Below are 14,422 nucleotides of genomic sequence, written 5' to 3'. Positions count from 1 at the left end.
CAAATAGAAGTATATGTATAAGATCACTCTTTCAACAATGATCATCTACAAAAAGGAAGCATGTTCATAGCAAAACATATATACTAAAAACATCTTGACTATTTGACTTTCCCTATTTATTAAATATAAAACTTATACCAAAACAATCAATAAAATATGATAATTTTTAATGAAAGGTCATGTTACTCCAAAAAGTTAATCTTGCGTCCTTGTTCTTCTTTTCTTTTAATATAAAAGTTAACCATCATAATCATTAAATTAAAATAAAAAAATAACTACTCTTCCTTTGTAAATCATAATCACATTCCACCTAAGTGAATCGTTCAAGAAAAACCAGTACCAAAAATAACAAATAATGATAATGTTTTCATAAGATACACGTTCCTTAAACTATAACCACGATTAACAACGAATTTACACCACGAAGTCGTCTCCCTTTGACTTCGAGAACTGAGAAAGCGGCTTTCAATTGCAGCAAATATTTGCATTAGATGCCCAGAGATTCCCATCACAATGCAATCCTTCAGGTGAAAAAATGGTGCTTGTTATGCGATATAAAATTTCAATACTTATCTGCTGAAAGACACTGGTGAGTGGATGTTGCTCTTTCGTTCAGTCAAGAAAAAATCATTGAGCTGGGCGTTGAAGTTAGACCAATGATACAGCACAAAAATCAGATGCGTCCATATAGCGTCAAACTTCGTCCAAAGGCATGGGCTGGGAACTAAGAAGTCTTTCAGCCTCATCATTGGCTTCTGCTTGAATTTTCCATCCCTGCGTGGAAAGGTAAACACTGTTACAAAAACAAAGCCAAGACCCCTAAACAAGGGCCACAATTGTTACTATCACATTAAACGTTGCTTAGATTGGCACAACAGATATGTAACGTTTTTCATCTACCATACAGGTCAACACGTCTGAGGCCTTTATAATGCAAATCACAGGAACGAGGGAGAATGACATCTTAATTGCTGCGCTAGATATTTAGAAGAAAGAAAAATCCACGACAGAAATCATATCACTGCAAGGCTTTCTACTTCCTAGTCTAAGAAGTTGATAATAGTTCTGGGAGGAATAAAAAACAAACCTCCTCCAAATTTTCAAGCTCCATGATTTGCTCTATCTGTTCTGAGATACTGTCCTGCAATACATGGACCCTAAGCTAAGTAAAAAACTTGTTATACTAAGATGTCATTACCCAAAACGAACATATGTTTAAGTGGTTTTACCATATTACTAGCAGTTTCAGCAGCAAGAACATCAGTCTCCATCTCCACTTCGATTTCAATCATTGAGGAAATCTGACCAAAGAGTACTATCACAGTATTACGTACATTTACTGCATTTAGTGTTACAAAAGCAACAAGAACTTGTTCTTTTGTAATTCTCAGGAGAGATGATATTATATCACACTTTTAAAGAAAACATACCCTAGCATAGCTATCAATAAGTTCAATCCGTCCTCTAAGGGAGTTTTGCAGACTCTCTCGCACCCTCTTGACTTTACTTTTCCGAGTCCTGGGCAAACAAAAAGATAAATGACAACTATAGACTAAAGCAAAAAGGAGTGAAGACACAAAATAATTTCAAGAGACATCAACAAAATGGATCATGGGGGTAAACAAATATTTCTATAATCAAAGATGTGTCATGCTATAGCAATTTACCGATAAACAGGTTCTCCAACAGCTGAAATTTTATTCTCAAGTTGGCACATTCGAGCTAGCATCCAAATCTACAAAAGTACAAAATCAAATTTATAGAACTCAAGCTACAGGTACATTTTCAAGGAAGGAGAGAAAATAAACTACTATCTTACTCCCTCATTCTGGGATAAGATGTACAATACAACAAATGGACTTGGCACGGATGATTTTCAGAATATACTAACATCTGTATGTAACTAATAATTAAGTTACTAGTATATAATCTAAATGCTCCAATCAATTATCAAATTGTCTTGCATTCTTTTCAATCACCCTGACTTTTCCACGAAGTAGTGTTTTGCACAAATCTTGCAAGTAGCAAACCTCTTTTTCAGCAGCTTCTTTGAGGTCATTAATGCGAGACAGAAGAACATCATATTGAGATAAAAGTCGTTGTTTGATCGCAACTGCATCTACTGATTTCTGTGGAAGCTGAAACCATGAATAAAAGCATATTACTTATTATATCTTTATGAGAACGTTCATAATTGATTTATTGTGAGCAATAAATAACGGGGCCAGCTGGTCATAATAGGGTAGGAAAGGAATTATAATTTTTAAGAATCTTAACTTCTTCATTTTTTTTATGGTATTCTTAAAACAGGATGTGCAGTAATAAAACAAAGTACAAACTCTTAATCAATGTAAACAGGAGTTTCATTACTTTTTGCCTTGAATAGGAAATTCAAATCACAGATATTACAGTAGCTACTGAAAAACAACTATCTCTTTCAAGTTATTTTTTTATGGGAGAAACAAAACTATATGGTATGCCAGCAGAAAATTGATACTTTTGAGAAATCAAATTGATCGGGTGAAGGAAAGATACATGAGCCTCCCTCAACGGAGAAAAGAAATGATGAATAAAATACCTGATTAAACTGGGGAAGAACAACAGTGTTCAACGTAGACCCAACAACAACGGTTGAAACTGCAACAACTGATAGTAACTGGGGAAGGCCAGGGTCAACAAGTCCAGAGGCAGCATCCCCGGTTGCCAACAAAGCAATAAGTGGAAAAAGGAAGGAGGGTTTCAGCAATGAAGAATTTTCTTCTTTTCGTGGGGCTCTTAACAGTAGTGACTCCCGCCCATCTTTGTGGTTTGTTATGCACATAGCTTCAGCCGGATAGAAATCAGGGTTCCTCGGACTGAATTTAAAGGGGCCCACCTTTCTATATACATTTGATGGAGCTGCCACAGCAATAGTTACCCTTTCTCCTTCTTGTGCTGGCAGATCAACTGTTTCAGTTGCAAATCTATGAGTGCGAGCCATACCAGAAGGGGTCTGCACCTAAACAGAAAGAGAAAAAAAAGATAGATATTAAGAGGTTATATATGTAAGCATTAGGTAAGGATACCAGTAATTGACATGAGGTGATTTCAGTATCATTAATATTAAAAAGAAAGACACTTAGAAACTAAGCACCAGTCTCTCAATCTATAAGAAAACATAACCTGATACTTGTACAACAAATCAACAAGCTGAAACATCAATCAAGACCAGAACTGGTAATCAAATCTCACAAAACAAAAAACAGAAAGAAATTGACAACGAGCTTACAACATCGTATACACTATATAAACACAAAAAACGGATGAAATGAGTTAAAACAGGTAATGATAACTTTACCCAGTGAAGGTACCTCCAATGAGATCCTGGCTAGGGAGATATCACAATAGAATTATTTCCAGTACCTAGTAGGACTCAGCTTTGGGTTATAAAAGATATATTTTGGAAGGTCACAATTATGAATTTTCATTTTGCAGTGAAAATTTCTACTTGTAGAAGAGCTCTATAAGGATGGGCATGTAGAAATACAAAAGTAGATTTCTAAAAAGGTTAATGAATCAAAAAGGTATTCCTTGTTCACTGGTAGCCAACTAACCAACTTCAGTACAAGTTATATAAAGAGTCTCAACAACAACTATTAATCAGAAGACAACCTAACTATCACATGTTAAGGTGAGTGGAGAGTGCATACCACAATGGAGTGAACAGCAGAGGGAATGCTTTGCTTCCTCAGTTTCACGTAACTTAATGCCCTTTCCCATGCCGATATGTCCATGCTGCGTTCGGCAGGAGGAGATCCTTAGAAAAAGTGAATACTCCATGATCAACACCATACACATTCATTATGTATCAACAAAAAGGACAAGCACTGGTTACAGCAAAATAAACTGGGGGAGGGGAGAGCAAACACTGGAACAACTTATGTATGGTGCTTTCCATGGAAAACGGAAAATCTATGGATTAGTGGAAATTCAAAAATCAAACATCAAAGATGCTTTTTATGTTAAGTGAACAGATTAAGAAAAAAATAGAATGATATGCCTAACCAACCTGATTTCTTCTGATTCAATACTGACTATGTCACCTGAAACAAGTTCGTATTGGTAGCGACACTTGGAACACGATACTATCTGCAGTAGAAATGTTTATAAGTTGACTCTAAAACTATCGTACAATCACAATTAATTCACAAGGATATATACGTCTGAGAATATCAAGTGATCCATAATGCCCAAGGGAATAAGTTCAAATGGAAGAGGGAAATATACACAATTAATTGCGCACTAAATGGATATCCACGAAGGATAAGCTTACATACACCATCTCCCAATGACTCATGGTTCAATTAAATTAAAAGATATCGACAGAGAAGGAAAAATAAACAACATACATAATCAAAGTAATAATAATAGAATTAAAGTTCGGCACAGGCACGGGAGGAATACCTGAATACCTTGTTGTGGCTGTGCAACACCAACGGCAATCCGACAACTAGGACATTTCACTACCTTCCCAAAACGTACCTGCAACAATCAAGACCGTTAACGTGGGGGTCAGAAACAAGTCTAATCTCAGCAACACCACTGATCACGACATATCTAAAAGCCAAATCCACCAGAACATATAGACAAAATGATCCAATTCATTGCAATGTCATTAAATCGGACGGTACCTCCTCACCAGGTGAAACGCCAACCTCACAAATATACTTAATCACCCTAAGAGCGTCAGAAACCCTTAACACCGCCGCTAAACCCTGAATCAACAGTGCATAAACATTTGCATTTGGCCGCGACCACTTCCATCTCGCAGCCAGGGGACCACTCTCGTCAACTACTCACACCAAACAAACACAGCGTCACCAAATCGTACTGATGATTAACACAACGAGCGCGAACTGAAGAGAGAAATAACCTGGATGAAAACTGGCGCGCATGGCGTAGAAGATGGAGAGAGCGAGTTCAGGATTGTTGCGGTTAAGCGCAGCAGATATGACTGAGCAGCAGTCAGAGGTGGAAACGATGCCGCCGTTCCGGGAGGAATGGTCGGCGATAATCTGCAAGGCCTCATCGGCGTCTTTGGCGTTCGCAGCGACTCGGAGTAGGAGCTGTTGGTCGAGTATGTTGGCGGTATCGTCGGAGGTTTCATTGTGGCTCTCGCTGACGGAGGCTTTGGAATTTAGTAATCGCGAGAGGTTGGAAAGAGAGGGAGTGGTGAAAAAAAGAGAGGGAAAAGGAGCGATGGTATTGGCGGCGTGGTTGACGCAGGTTTCGGAGAGCTTGGGGAGAGAAGAAGAAGGGTGATGGAGTAGGCGAGAGAAGCATGGAGTGCAGAGATTTAGAGCCATGGCAGAAACGCGAGAAAGCTGTGAAATGGTGGCAGTGGCGCCAGAGAATGGCTATTACATTGTTTGTTTGTGGGAGGGAAAGGAAGATTAGAAATGAGAGGTGGTCAGGAGAGAGAGAGGTGAATCCAATTCCAGAGTAGTCTCAGCCGCTGCGATGTATTGGATAGCTTTGAACAGTTTGGCCGTTGATTTGCCTCGAGATTTGTAAAAAATCAGAATTTAGTGGCTTGGATTGTAGAGAGAAAAAAATTAAAACAGTGGAGGTGCAGGGAATCGAACCCTGTGCCTCTCGCATGCAAAGCGAGCGCTCTACCATATGAGCTACACCCCCGTGTTGACTAATTTCTTAAGATTTAAAATTTCTTTCTTTGAAGATCTGTAAATAATAAGAATTTAGTGGATTCAATTGTAAAGAGAAAAACACTAAACTAAGACTATGGAGGTGCGGGGAATCGAACCCCGTGCCTCTCGCATGCGAAGCGAGCGCTCTACCATATGAGCTACACCCCCAACTTTTGTTAGTTTTGCATAAAACTAACTAATACCTGCTCTTGTTTAGTAAAATCAACTAAATTATTAAAATAGGCTCAATGAATTAATTCGTTGCACATTTTTATTTATTCTACCATCACCAAAATTTTTAATTTATATTTTATTAATTTAATATTTTTATTTTTATCATCATTTAATTATCAAATGAAAGAAGACGACATGTGATTGATGGGACTCTTTTTACTAACATAGAAATTAAGCTTTTGTTCAACGTAAATCTTTTCCATTAATCTATTGGTTTAGTATGTTTACGTGTTATCTGCAAGCTGGTTTGACTTGGTTACTTATATGTTTTTTAAGTTGTAATTTTTTTTAGTTAATCTAATAGAGTTATTTTATTGTTGCTGAAGAGGTTATTTACCAAGTACTTTGAACTCATTATGTGTTTGCGATAATTTTGAGATTGATGAGAAATTTTGCCATTCTTTACTAAAGTGGTAGTGGCTGTTAAAGAACTAACAGCATCCTATTATTAATAGAAAAATGATATTTGACATAGACAATTTTTTTTTATATTTGATACTATTTTTTTTATTATGTACTCTTTTTTGTTTAAAAATATAAAAATTTAGTTTTAAAATCATTTACCTTTATAGTAGGTAGCAAATGAAAGTAATTTTGTGTTATCATTATTATTCATTAACAATATCTATAAGAAGTAATCAAAACCCCGAAAATAAATCACTCTACCAAAACATCAATTTACAAAACTAAAATCCCATAAAGCTATCAATAACCATGATTTACCAAAGAAAAAAAAGAGAGAAGAAAAACATAACTCTTGTTGCGCATGACAAATAAATCAAAGGAAAAATGTTCATTTGCACCTATCAATCTTCACATCCCTTTCTAACACCTAATAAAAAAAAATACTTTGTTTAAACTTTCTTAGCTCATTAATTTTAAGTTATGTTATATATTAAAGTAAAAATATTATTTTATTAATATTAGATTAGCAAGTCTAATGCTGATTAAATGATTAACCTTTTACGGGCATTATGATAAAAGGTTAGCAATCTGTAATAAAAGAGAAACATTAAGTAGGACATAAATAGGAGGTTTTAGATTATGACAGGTAATAGAAATTTAGGTGGTTAAATAAACATGAAATAAAAGAATCCTAGAAAGCAAGAGAATGACAGACTATTTTTGACTAATCGGATTTTATATCTTTTCTATACAACAATAGGTAAAAAATAAGGTGTTTGTGTTTCACTATGAATTGAAACATTTAATAATTGTAGAACGAAATTTAAAAAATGTCATGAAAAGTAAATGACTATGAATTACCTAAACTTAAGCGGAGAAATTTACACAGAATTTCCAGTGTCTAATAAAATATTATCAAAATAAATGTTTGCATACTTTAACATACAGCCGGCACATTATAAAACTGAGAAAATTTTCATCCTAACTTTACAACTTTACAAGAATAAAAAGATGATCTAAAGAAAATCAACATAGTTTTGTTGGTGGTTATTTTAATATTAAGAAGTAGGGCAACTGAAAGGGAAAATTCAATATTTTTTCTTTGTATTATGCGTTGACTGGTTCAAAGTCGTGGGTAAAGAATGGTAAAAGGAGCGAATTGAAAAAAAAAAAAAAGTGATTTTGAATAACTCATTTGAAAAAAAAATTGTATTGAAAAAAGGTATGTTGGTAACAATTTATTGAGAAGCAAAGGGTGTCTATTGTGGAGAGGAGAATGAGGAGGAAGTGGGAGAGGAAGAAGAAAAGGAAGCCGTTGATGTTTCCGGGGAATTCCGGCAGAGGGGGCAGGTGCCGTTCAACTTGAGCCACTCGTCGATGCAATCTGCGTGAAAATAGTGGTCACATTCGGGAATACTCCTTAGCGTCTCTTTGGGTTCATATTCCGAGAGGCAAATTGCGCAGGTGTTGTCGCTCGGCTTCAATAACCGACCACTCTCTCCGATCAGAGTTTTCGGATACTTTTCAATCGTCGCACCGTCAAGACCCGCCGCAAAAGGAACGGGTTGCAGGGAAATGGTGATGGGAAGATGTGTGCCACGTCGACGGTGGCTCAGCGTCCTAAACTTACCGCAGACAAAACAAGACATTCCGATGAAGCATAACAGACCCGGTATTCCCACTCCAATGGCTAACCCATACTTTGCACTCCTCGAAAGACCTGTGTAATATTTCAAAAACCTTTATTAGTCAAATAAGATCATGAACTAAATAACAATTTTGATTTCATATTTCACTGGATTTTTATTTATTTTTTAATTATACATGTCAATTCATAAGACTTGCTTCATTCGTAGAACATACTCGAACTGAACCTTGACAGTTTACTAATATTATTTTATAATCTGAGATATATATATACAGTTGCAGTGCGTGACTCATTGAAAGAAACTAACTCATCTCTAACTCTTCCTACCCGATTGTCATATTTTCAACTTGTCATCAATCATGCTTAGTGTCCCAATTTATTTTTTAATGGAAATGATGAGCCAATGATCCATTTTCATGAATTGAAAGTCAAAGAACCCTACTGTGATCAAACTGGTTCTGGTTCCGGTTCGTTCACTTGCACGAAAAAAAATTCTTTATTCAAAGTTCGGCAACAAAATAAATCCAGTCGTTTGAAATTTGGCAACAAAATAAATCCAGTCGCTCTCACTGAAATTCATTTTTATTTCCGACACGTCTTGTTCATCATCATGCTGTGAAAATTTAATCGTTCTACTGAATCCCACATAAACAATGTGTTTGTTCTTCAAGAGAAACATTCGAAATGATTAAATTGTTATCAGAAATAAGAAGACGTTATTTCTCTTTCGCGTATATTGTCAACTTCAAGCACAGCCATCCATTTCTGAAGGTGGCATTAAACCAGAAGTTGACATATTGCTTGGTTACTTAATTCGTTTCCCAATCGATCGACCCTTTACCTACCAAACTACGAATTTGACAAACAACCTCAACCAACTATACTAACGTCAACGTGTCGCATGTTGTTGTGAACCAAACACAAACCACGAAACGAAAATAGAAGAGCAAAGTAATCAATCAAAACACAAGCAAAAAACATACCTTTGCCGGAGTCCCTGGGGAAGCACCCAACTCGAAGACTTTGATTTTTTTTATCAGAGAACCCACAAACTTGACCACTGAGTGCACAATCGCTGCACCTGGGTTCGGTCCAGACTAATTCGAGGTCTGTGTTGAGATCGGACCAGAAGGGCCACATGGGCATGTCCAACACAGGAATAGGAACGAGAGCGTGAGACATTACTTGGCACAGTTCCGGCATCACCGTTGACGACACAATAGGTTGCGACCACGAAGCTATCACCGAATTTCGGTCGTCGCTTAGGCACGAAATTGGCATTAACGGGAACTGAGACGAGTCCTGGACGTTTGAGGGGCAACGCACGAAAGTGAGGTTAAAGGGAGACGATCCATAAATCCTGGGGTTCAAAATAAAAGGTGAACCGGAAAGGTTCCACCCGTGTAAGAAACGTTTTGGAAGGCACCCATTGGGGTCGTTGACTAGGATGCTTTGGGAGTCGTAGTCGATGTTTTTCACAACGAGGTTCCCGAAACCTGGGACGTCTATAACTGGTTGTGTGCGATTGATGCAAGAAAGTTGGAAGCTTGGAACTGGGAAATAGCTGCAGCGAGGATCTTGGTTGGATTGTTTCAGACCGAAAGGAAAGAGAATGTCTAAATGGCCGCATCTGAGGGTGTTACAGTTAGGGTGTTGGTTGGTATTCCCTCTTGCGGTTTGGAGATGGAAAAGGAGGAGACAGAAAGCACATAGCATGGGTGAGGTAGCCATTGATTTGAGAGGGTGAGAGGTAGATAATTAAGAGTGAAAAGTGTTGTATTGAGTTGGGGAAGGGTAGGGTGGGTGTGGGGGTTTCTTTAATGGTGAATGCATTCCCAACAAGTCACCAAGAGAGGGAAGTAGAAAATGGAACCTCTCTTAAGTCATTTTTTTTACGTAATTGTCAACAATGGTCAATTCAATGAATAGAATAGCCAGCGCACTCGCCTACTGAACTGTTCCACAATTACCAATATACAGCAAGAGACAAAAACAGAGACATAAACAACAAATAACGCAGCTGAACTGGCTTCCCATTCTCATTCACTGCTTCCTTCAGTTTCCTATGGTCGTACGGAAAAACTTTCACGGCAGAGTTCAGTCTTATAACAAAGGAAAGAAATGTTCGTTAGAAAGAAGAGAGTTGAAAAAGTTCAAATTACTTGTGACTTAAACTACACAAAAACTAAAAGTAAAAACTGAATTTATAATGCTTTTCTGGTCTATAAAAGAAAAATGAATCCCCTTCGCATCACCCAAATTGACACGGCAACTCGTCTGATGGATCCTTTTGAATAGAAGTTAAGCTAATTAAAGGGTCGGTCTAATCCTATTAGTCACACTTCCCACCAACCTTTTAAATTCAATAATAATCTTAATAATAAGACTTAATTAATATTTTTGTTTCTATGTATATTAAAAGTAAATATTCATTTTTAATATTTTTTTTACATTTCTTTATTTGTTTTATGAGTTTTTTTTAATAGTTTGTGTATCCTTATTCTTCGTCTAACAAACTCCATAAGATTACCCTGTGGGTCTTCTTCTCCACTAAAGAAACAATTTCATCATACACATGCAGACAAACTCTTCTCCCATCACTATTGACCTTCTTCCTCCTCTATTTTCTCTCCCAAATCAATTTTGTCCTCTTTCTATATTTCACTTTTCCTTGACCCACCGTCAAAATCGAAACCTCCAATCTCCCATTCCGCTCATGCTCACACACCACAAGTTTGCAATATGTCAATTCGTTGATGTTGGAGTTGCTGACAAAGAAGTCTTTCTGGAATACTTCCACAACTTATTACTTCCTCTTAAAAGCTTTTTAAGAAGGTTTAATCCTTTTTCGAAATCCCTATGCAGAATTGTCTTAGATAGATTCTCGTTTTTCAAAGTGTATCAAAATGGTCCTTAATTTTGAAAATTGAAATCAATTGAGACCTTTCCATTAAGTTGGTTGGACGACGTTAAATAAATTGATGCGTGGGTTGCTGAGACTACCAAATGGTACTGACATGGCACATTAGTGTTGTTGACCTGGCTTAATGGTGAGTTTTTATATTTAAAAAAGTTAAATTTTTAAATCAAATTGCAACCATGTGGAAAACATCCAATTCATCCCCCAATCCATCCTCCACAACCCCCAACCCCCAACCCCCAGCCTCTACTTCGCCCTTCTCTCCCAACACTCTTCCACAACCCCCAACCTTTACTTCGCCCTTCTCTCCCAGCGCTGCAGCACTCGACAAAGTATAATTATTATTTTCAAAATCCAATCTACCTAAAATTGATGAATGATCAGAGACAAAAACACATTTGACTCAAACTAAAAAGTTTCAATATTTATGTGCGATTGGATCAACTAGATATTTATTTTAATGCCAAAAACTCAAGGAATCAGAGGTAAAGTGAAAGAGACGAAATCTGTATGCACAAACATTCATTTATCACAATGGGGAAGCTTTTGAGTGATTCAACCACCATCGCAGAACCATTCCAAGGTTCGCCGCCAACAGTGCTTCCATGGCGGGATCCCAGATCGGAGTCTATTATTGCCATAGGTCTCGTCGTTCCAGCTAGTGGTGCGACCTTCGTCGGCCTGGAAGAGCAGCAGCGGTGCCACCTCTAGAACCTCCATGTCAAAGGCATGCTCTTGAAGCCGTCACATGAGGTAGAGGACTCGTCATCTTCTCTGTCGTCGTCCTCCCATCTTAGATCTGTCGTTTCCCGACTCTCACACGGCGGTGAGGAATTGTCTGTTCACGGTGTCTCGGAAGGCGATGGGACTCGAGGAGGTGGACGCGCGCGAGTTGCGGCGACAGACGGTGACTCGGTTCTCGGAGGATCTTCGATCTGTGCGTTTTGCGGCGGCAGACAGCGATCATGTCGTTCAGGATGTCAAGTTGTTGGCAAAGAAGGAGGATCTGCTCTTGGAATGGTTCTGCGACGGTGAGGAAGATGAGATTGAATCACACAAAAGGGTGTTGGTGAGAAGGTTGATCTCTGGTTCTCCAGTGAAGAGAGAAGATGAGGTTGGAATTGGCGAGGAAGAGGAGAAGGTTTCCACGTATCTGAGATATATGTGCCACATGTTATTAAATGCCAGTTCACCATGCCACAAGGCAAAAAATTTATCGCCGTCTACGACAGTTAACGGCAAGGACGTTATTACTTAAATTTTACATAAAAAGGAACCTAAACGAGCTTTTTCAAAATAAGAGGACCTATCTGAGACAATCCTGCACAAATAGGAATGTCGAAAAGGATTAAACATTTTAAGAATACATAAACTATTTATAGAACCATAAACATGATCTTTCAATTTCTAGACTTAAACATAACTAAGACATAATTAATTATCTCTATTACCAGACTTAACTAATATTAAGAATCACTCTTAACTTTTATCATCTTCTAACACCATTAATTATAACAAAACTATTAAATCTAACTAACCACATTTAAGTTTACCCAAGAAAATTTTCTGGTAAACTTAAATGTTATTTCGGTCTTTCAATTATTTTATTCTTCATTAAGGTTTCCCATGTGCAGAAGAGCTTCTCTCACATTGTGTTTTCTCCTTTCATGATTGATCAGGTTTTTTTACTTTTTTTTCAGTGTGAATATTATGTATATTTTATAATATTTCATGTATTTTTGGAAATTTTGTTTCAACAAGTTCATCTAGAAAGTGTATTTTGAAAAATTTGTTCCAAAATGTATTATACATATTTAACGTAATACAGACTAATAGGTCAAAATACAAGAATAACAAATCAATTTAAATGTTGTTTGGTCATGTCGGTTTTTAACATCAAATATGACCGATGGATATATGTCTTAAACAATTAACCAACCTAAAAGTAGTTAAATACAAATCAGTTAAATAATTGTATTAAAACATGTTTGAACTGAAATTAAGTTGTTAATAAATAAAAATTCATTATAAATGGTATAAATAAAAGATTATGTAATTAATTACATTGATTATTTTATTTAATATCTTTATGTTCGGACGTCTATCAACTAAAGTATCATAGTGTTTTTTTTACAGATACACTTTAATTTTTATAAATACACTTTAAGCAGCTTGTAACTTTCAAAACATATCTAACTTGAGCGTCGGAGTGTGGTCAACATAAAGAGGTCTATATTTTATTAAGATAGAAAATTATCTCTGTACCTGGATACCAATTGTATATTTATAGACTTGTGAGAACCAAGTTCATTGATTAACCATTAGTGGTGCAGTATATTTTTGGGCAATATAACTTGTCAATCACTCATAAATACCTTATATTCGTCCATAATATGATCATTAAACGTTTTAGTTGGTCATTAATGATTTATCTTTCCTGATTAGTTTGTCTCACAGTGGGTCGGTTACCAGTATAGTACAATTTTATTTTCTTATTGTTGATTATTTATTTATTTATTTATTTATTACATGAAACAAATGATGTGGTGAGCAGTTCGCGTATAATTCTAAAATTGAAGGTAAGTTGTTGATTAGTGTGTCTGGTTTTGTGGAGATGAAAATGAAGCAAAATAAACAACTGTATTAACATAGTGATTTTTACAAGGAGAAAATTGTAAAAATGAAATAGAGGGGAAAGAGAAGGAATGGAGTGATGAAGAGATGAAGAAATCAGTGGTAGAGAGATGGTTGAATGGAGAGACGATCGAGAGGGATGAAGAGAAGTTGATGAGCAACGTCCTTTAACAGAAGAGGGCCTTCGTTGCATTTTGAGAGCAACCTTGCAGCTTCTTCCTTTGTCAATCGAACCCTCACTCTCACTCCTTTTTCTCCGACCACCTCGTCACCACTCTCACACCCTCTTTTCGTAAACTCCTTTTCGTTTTCTTCTCCCATGATCGTCGCTTCCACCTCTGCAAACCGCACACTTTTCTTTGCCTTCTTCCTCGCCCTTTCTTTTTCTCTCGACTCATCTCTGTAAACACCTTTTCTCACTTCCTCTGCCTCAACTTTTGCTTTTCTACGTGACACTTTTCCACCGAAGCATGCAAACATGCTGCCAATCATTCTCAGTTGATGAGTTATACGAAGGAAGAAACGGGAACAAGTTTAGATTGTTTGGGTGATGCTGAGCAAAAGGGGCATGGAAAAACACTCAATTTATAACAATACTTTAAGCTTGATCTTCCACAAGTTTGAAGTGTCAAACGGGCATGCAAAGAAAATAATAGTAAAACCTCTTAGTTCCATTTCAAATTTTATTAGCCAATGAGAGAGAACTATGCCTATATCTTCCCAAGAAATTTAGTATCTATAGTGCTATTAGTCAAGTTCAGGTGATGGACTGTCAAATTGGATGTTTCTCTTTCGTGCATTTCTTCATACCGAACTTCAAAAGACCACACTCTCCTTGTTGAAAGAGTCAATAAATATAGTCCAACCGAGGGTTTTTTTGGAATTTCACGACAT

The 14,422-nt window shown here is 36.8% G+C and overlaps 3 protein-coding genes and 2 non-coding genes across 6 annotated transcripts; all 5 read right to left on the bottom strand.

Moving 5' to 3' along the window:
• Positions 1 to 258: 258 nt before the first annotated feature.
• LOC148205410 (uncharacterized) lies at positions 259 to 5,488 on the bottom strand. Of its 2 annotated transcripts, none has more exons than XM_088103192.1 (12): positions 4,913 to 5,479; positions 4,671 to 4,831; positions 4,444 to 4,521; positions 4,049 to 4,128; positions 3,690 to 3,774; positions 2,579 to 2,998; positions 2,031 to 2,138; positions 1,668 to 1,735; positions 1,431 to 1,518; positions 1,230 to 1,301; positions 1,088 to 1,141; positions 259 to 774 (listed from the first exon to the last, which is right to left on the bottom strand). In XM_088103192.1, the coding sequence occupies exons 1-12, from the start codon at positions 5,343 to 5,345 to the stop codon at positions 694 to 696; spliced, it is 1,728 nt and encodes a 575-aa protein (XP_087959318.1). In that variant the 5' UTR covers positions 5,346 to 5,479; the 3' UTR covers positions 259 to 693. The 2 variants fall into 2 exon arrangements, 1 of the variants encoding a protein (XP_087959318.1); XR_015783260.1 differs by having other exon boundaries at positions 631 to 774; positions 1,230 to 1,315; positions 4,913 to 5,488.
• Positions 5,489 to 5,603: 115 nt separating this feature from the next.
• TRNAA-UGC (transfer RNA alanine (anticodon UGC)) lies at positions 5,604 to 5,676 on the bottom strand. The gene has a single exon. It is a non-coding gene; the product is annotated as a tRNA-Ala (tRNA).
• A 106-nt stretch (positions 5,677 to 5,782) lies between these two features.
• Positions 5,783 to 5,855, bottom strand: TRNAA-CGC (transfer RNA alanine (anticodon CGC)). The gene has a single exon. It is a non-coding gene; the product is annotated as a tRNA-Ala (tRNA).
• A 1,244-nt stretch (positions 5,856 to 7,099) lies between these two features.
• Positions 7,100 to 9,824, bottom strand: LOC124824211 (RING-H2 finger protein ATL20-like). Its single transcript, XM_047296605.2, has 2 exons — positions 8,958 to 9,824; positions 7,100 to 8,046 (listed from the first exon to the last, which is right to left on the bottom strand). The coding sequence occupies exons 1-2, from the start codon at positions 9,703 to 9,705 to the stop codon at positions 7,586 to 7,588; spliced, it is 1,209 nt and encodes a 402-aa protein (XP_047152561.1). The 5' UTR covers positions 9,706 to 9,824; the 3' UTR covers positions 7,100 to 7,585.
• A 3,691-nt stretch (positions 9,825 to 13,515) lies between these two features.
• Positions 13,516 to 14,199, bottom strand: LOC148205409 (uncharacterized). Its single transcript, XM_088110773.1, has one exon. The coding sequence runs from the start codon at positions 14,018 to 14,020 to the stop codon at positions 13,625 to 13,627; it is 396 nt and encodes a 131-aa protein (XP_087966899.1). The 5' UTR covers positions 14,021 to 14,199; the 3' UTR covers positions 13,516 to 13,624.
• Positions 14,200 to 14,422: the final 223 nt, after the last annotated feature.

Source organism: Vigna umbellata, chromosome 1 (assembly GCF_029865625.1).
Source record: "Vigna umbellata cultivar VRB3 chromosome 1, Vumbellata_1.0, whole genome shotgun sequence".
Classification (NCBI taxonomy): Eukaryota; Viridiplantae; Streptophyta; class Magnoliopsida; order Fabales; family Fabaceae; genus Vigna; species Vigna umbellata.
Note: the sequence above shows the minus strand (reverse complement) of the source record. Positions and strands in the feature narration are given on the sequence as shown.

What these genes read in the sequence shown, in the direction of transcription:
- LOC124824211 (XM_047296605.2), bottom strand. Translation starts at nt 9,705, where the DNA reads ATGGCTACCTCACCCATGCTATGTGCTTTCTGTCTCCTCCTTTTCCAT. An exon ending in CCCCAGGGACTCCGGCAAAG is followed by an intron (nt 8,047 to 8,957) that starts GTATGTTTTTTG and finishes AATATTACACAG; the next exon opens with GTCTTTCGAGGAGTGCAAAG.
- LOC148205410 (XM_088103192.1), bottom strand. Translation starts at nt 5,345, where the DNA reads ATGGCTCTAAATCTCTGCACTCCATGCTTCTCTCGCCTACTCCATCAC. An exon ending in TTCTTCCCCAGTTTAATCAG is followed by an intron (nt 2,139 to 2,578) that starts GTATTTTATTCA and finishes TCATGGTTTCAG; the next exon opens with CTTCCACAGAAATCAGTAGA. An exon ending in AGCTTGAAAATTTGGAGGAG is followed by an intron (nt 775 to 1,087) that starts GTTTGTTTTTTA and finishes CTTTCCACGCAG; the next exon opens with GGATGGAAAATTCAAGCAGA.
- LOC148205409 (XM_088110773.1), bottom strand. Translation starts at nt 14,020, where the DNA reads ATGATTGGCAGCATGTTTGCATGCTTCGGTGGAAAAGTGTCACGTAGA.